This window comes from Aplysia californica, unplaced genomic scaffold, assembly GCF_000002075.1.
Source record: "Aplysia californica isolate F4 #8 unplaced genomic scaffold, AplCal3.0 scaffold00509, whole genome shotgun sequence".
NCBI lineage: Eukaryota > Metazoa > Mollusca > Gastropoda > Aplysiida > Aplysiidae > Aplysia > Aplysia californica.
The window spans coordinates 263,581-267,945 of NW_004797779.1; the positions used below are offsets into that span (position 1 = coordinate 263,581).

General features: G+C 39.7%; 1 protein-coding gene across 1 annotated transcript in view; it reads right to left on the reverse strand.

The window, feature by feature from the left end:
• Positions 1-440: 440 nt before the first annotated feature.
• The window catches only part of LOC101857668 (mitogen-activated protein kinase-binding protein 1), a gene marked incomplete at its 3' end in the record, with an annotated part of 5,278 nt that continues 1,353 nt past the window's right edge, over positions 441-4,365 (reverse strand). The window contains 1 exon segment of the mRNA XM_013086827.2: positions 441-532. Within this exon segment, the coding sequence (XP_012942281.1) occupies positions 441-532 (92 nt within the window).

Below are 4,365 nucleotides of genomic sequence, written 5' to 3' on the forward strand. Positions count from 1 at the left end.
AAAATGTGACATAAAAGCATGACAAATATGGCTGCAGCTACACAATGTTTACTGCAAACATCTTTCCATTTTGTAATGTGAAATTTATCAGTAAAATAAACACTGTGGTGGGTCAAGTCGCCCTGAGATTAAACTTAACAGACAAAAAGAAGGTATTATAAAATACATGGTGCTATATATATTTTAATTTATATATCTTTGAACTAGTGTTACACAGTCACAGCGTTCTAGTTTGCTGATAAAGATGAATGGTAAACAACGACTACATTTTCACCCGGAAGCAGGGAAAAATACTGAAAATAAAGCAGAAGGAGCAGAGCACACCCGGCATTATCATCTTTTTAAGAAATAAACATAAACAGGCAAGATTTCTGACAATCACCATTTGTTTAAAGATTGACATAAATCGATTCCTGAACTAACAAAGAGGAAAGACTTACCCTGCAGGATAGGCAATAGTTCCATTGTTTGAATCACAAGATAATCCAGCATTGGAAGAGACTGTTACTCCAAGCACTCTCTCTAGATGGACCTGCACAGAAAACGTATGAGAAAAGGGTCATTTCTTTAGCTAAACAATATTATCCAAAAAACATGAGAATATATTTAAGAAGAACAAAATCATTTTACCCTCTTTCCATACTTGATCTTAAACATTTCAACTTCTCTGTTGTATAATACTTATATATATATATGACAGCAAGAACGTAAGGGTTCTCGTTTAAATCCGGACACAAACGAAAAGTTGTTCTCCTTTCACGCTCTCTAACAATGTTCTGTCATCAGCTTTCATCTCCACTTTCTGCCTCCATCCCCTCAACTCCTTTGCCCCCTCCTCTGGGCTCCTTACACTCTTTCAGCAGCCTTTCTGCTAACTACTACTCTTTGGCTCCTTACTGCTGTCTTTCAGCCACACCCCTGATCTTATGGTATGAAAAATCTAACAGATTAACAGTACAGTAAGCCTTTTCAGTGGTCCCGTGCGCAAGTTGCTCACGTTAAAGATCCTTTGGAGGTCACAAATCGATAAGAGTAGGCTCCGACCGCCACTCTGGCAAAATAAAAAATTTCCTACCAACTGAAAATGTTTAATGTGTCCCGCGAGCAGTTGCGGGAGCCATAAAACACTTACAAAAAAACAACTCAAAATTGGCTGGATGTTAATTTTTCATTAAACCACACTGGAACACATTTGCATGGCACCATTATTTTCTTACCGAAGTGCATGACCGTATTTCAACCGGTCAGATGTAATGTTCAAAGTCATGGCACTCTGTTTAATTATTCACACCAACTAGTCTTGGGAAAAGCTTTTTATTTTGGAACAAGTCTGTTCTTTTTTTACTTCCTGTACCCTGTATTTCATGAGCACCATCACAACTCTGCCACCCAATCCCAACCTGATAGACGTTAGTAAAATGAATCCCACTTTTGTTAGTTTACTCTGTTACTCCATAATATAAGAATATGTATACACTCATGTACCATTTCAAATACTGGGAGCTTCAACTAAGACATTGGACAAAAAAGTTCTCCGGATCATTAAATGTTACCTGCGGAGGAAGGGTGGCATTAGTTGAGTGTACTACATCAATGATCATTGATGGGTGGGGTCTAAGAGTGAAAGCAAAGGAGACATTCGACGTCTTTTGTTTTTAATTGTTTAAACAGTGGTGCTTATAAATGAGATGCAAGCATTGTGGTGGCAATGGATTAATTGACACATGCCAAAATCAGAGCGACAAAGACACTTGGGCTTGGGAAATGTGAAGTTTTGACCACTGCTTGTTGACCGGACAAACAATCCTTTAAAATCCAACCGACCAATCTGTGTTGTAGCAGGAGTGGTCTAAAAGCGCTTTGCCATTGCATGCAGAAGGATCAAAGTTTGATTCTTCTGTTGGGAGATTTAACTGAATATTATCGGTTTACTGTTGGGATGTTGTATACTCAGCCAGGGTGGCCATGACAGGCAGGTTCTAAGCCCACAACCTAAATTTAAAATGATTCAAACTGTGTTGATCGCAAAGTAAAACATTTTATTAACACATTTTTTTCCCCAAAACAGCAGGCCCTCTAGAACCCCCTTCCCCCTAAATCCCCCTGTCCAAGACAGAAAATGTCTTTCACAGAATTTTTTTTCTGACTGCTTTGCGATTCTGTCTCGAGATGGTACAGAAAGATCTCTCTCTCTCTCTCTCTATCTATATATATAATAAATTATATAAATATTTATCTTTTAAAACCTTTTATTGATATTATGATGAATAAGTGTGTATTCCTTCATTTTTGTCAAATTGCCAGTGTCTGTACTGAACACTTTTCTATTTTCCTTTCGATTTAAAGTTACCTCAAGTCAATGAGTTTATAATGCATGGCAATGATGGTGCCTGGTACTGTCCATTTGCCATCTGATCTATTCTCTATATTGAACTTTTTAAAATGTAAATTTCCGTGACAGAGCATCGAAAGAACACTAGAAAAGTTCCCACATAATAGACAATTCAATTTTCCTACTTTTCCTCAAAACTTTTTATAAAGTCAATCAAAACCTTACAAGATTTATTCCACTATAATACCAAAACAGTCCATCACACTTTTGAAGGGGTACAGAAGGACAAGAAATTAGAACAAAATGTAGTTCTGATATGGCAGGGGATGGGTGATTCCACGACCATGAAAATGAATCTCCTTAACTGTAGTTCTGCTGAATAATGTCCAACTTCCATTAAAATATGCAGATCCATTGAGAATCAATGAGGATTTCTCAACTTCACGACATCCTAAAACCCTGAAGTTGAGTCTTGAATTTTGAACATCTGACTTTATACTGCCGAACTTGCCCAATGGAAACCTGTCACTATGGAATCTCCACACTCCCTCTAGTTCAATTCCTCTATAAAACGGAAACCCGTTTTTACCCGTCTTAGAGGGAAATGCTTTGCCCACTCAGCCCTGATTTGAAAAAAGATGAGGCACAATTAGGGGTAGATGTTACCCCATCCATGGGGGCCCTTAGCGGTGCAGATGGTCAGGTTGGCACGGGTGTGAAATCTTACCAGTGCCTGTGAAAGTGCTCCAGTGGCACTCCAGCACGGAAACTTTCCTTGACAGCATTAGTTTGACCAATGTCAATGCCTGCCTCCCTGATCATATCGCCAGCCGAGAAAAGAGCTCCTCGAATCGTTATTGTTACAGGTACAGGAAGGGTGGCATTTGTTGACTGCACCAAAGGGTGGAAATAATGGAGATGTTCAAACATTTGTTTTTTAATAGAAAACATTGGTTCTATGAAATTGAAATGCAAGCACTGGATGAGAAGGAATGCCGAATGACATCTCATCAGAAAGGAGAAGCACACATTAGAGGTGTGAAGTTCTGATCACTTTTCGTCGACGAGACAAGCGACCCTTGATCCCACCAGCTGGGCCTCTGAACACCCCCCACTTCCATCTCCCCCTAAATTCCCCTGTTTAAGACATAATTTTTTTTCCTGGTTCCCTTGCTACTACGTCTAGCTTGAACTTTTAAATTTGTCTTTTATTCAGAAACTTCCTCCCATTACCATATATCGACTCTGACCACCAACAAGTTATTAGAACGAGTTATATTTTGTTCATTTATTAGTGATGTAACATTTCCATATAATTATAATATAACCCTTCCATAATTTGACATTTATAATCAAAATATTAATGGGGAGGACTTGAGTATAATAGAAGAAGGCTAGGGGTAGGGGTAGGGTTAGGGTTCGGCCTCTTCTTCATTGTTTATTCGGGTGGTCGCTTGTTACGGAAGTCCTTCCTAATAATGTGTACGAAGTGGCTATTCGGACTCGAGTCCAAACAGCCGCTGGAGACGAGACTAATCGGACTCAAATTCCAGTGTGCGTGCGCAATCACCGGTTGTACCGTAAGCGAGGTCTATCCTTGAGTCCGAATAGTCTTCCGTTGCTATTCGGACTTTAAACTACTGGTAGGCTATTACAGTGCGTTTCACGACTACAAAAGGATCAAAACATAAAAGTCATAATCAGTCCTTATGAGACAGCCCCCCCTCCCCTCCCCTTTCTCTTCTCTTACTTTTCCTCTCTCTCTTTCTCTTACTTCTTCTTTCTCCATCTTACTTCCCCAGGCCCGTCACACCACCTTCACCCTTTTTTTTTGCATAGATCTAGTCTAGATCTAGATTTATATATATATATATATCCCTCCCATACCGTTGCCCACTGCCCGGCCCTACTATATATTATCCTTTGTAAAGAAAAGGGCCACCTCTATTCTCACCCGGGGTGAGAATAGTGCAGGCGAGTCTTTTGGCTATTCTCACCCGGTGCGCGTTCACCGTTATAGCCTAGATCTAGGC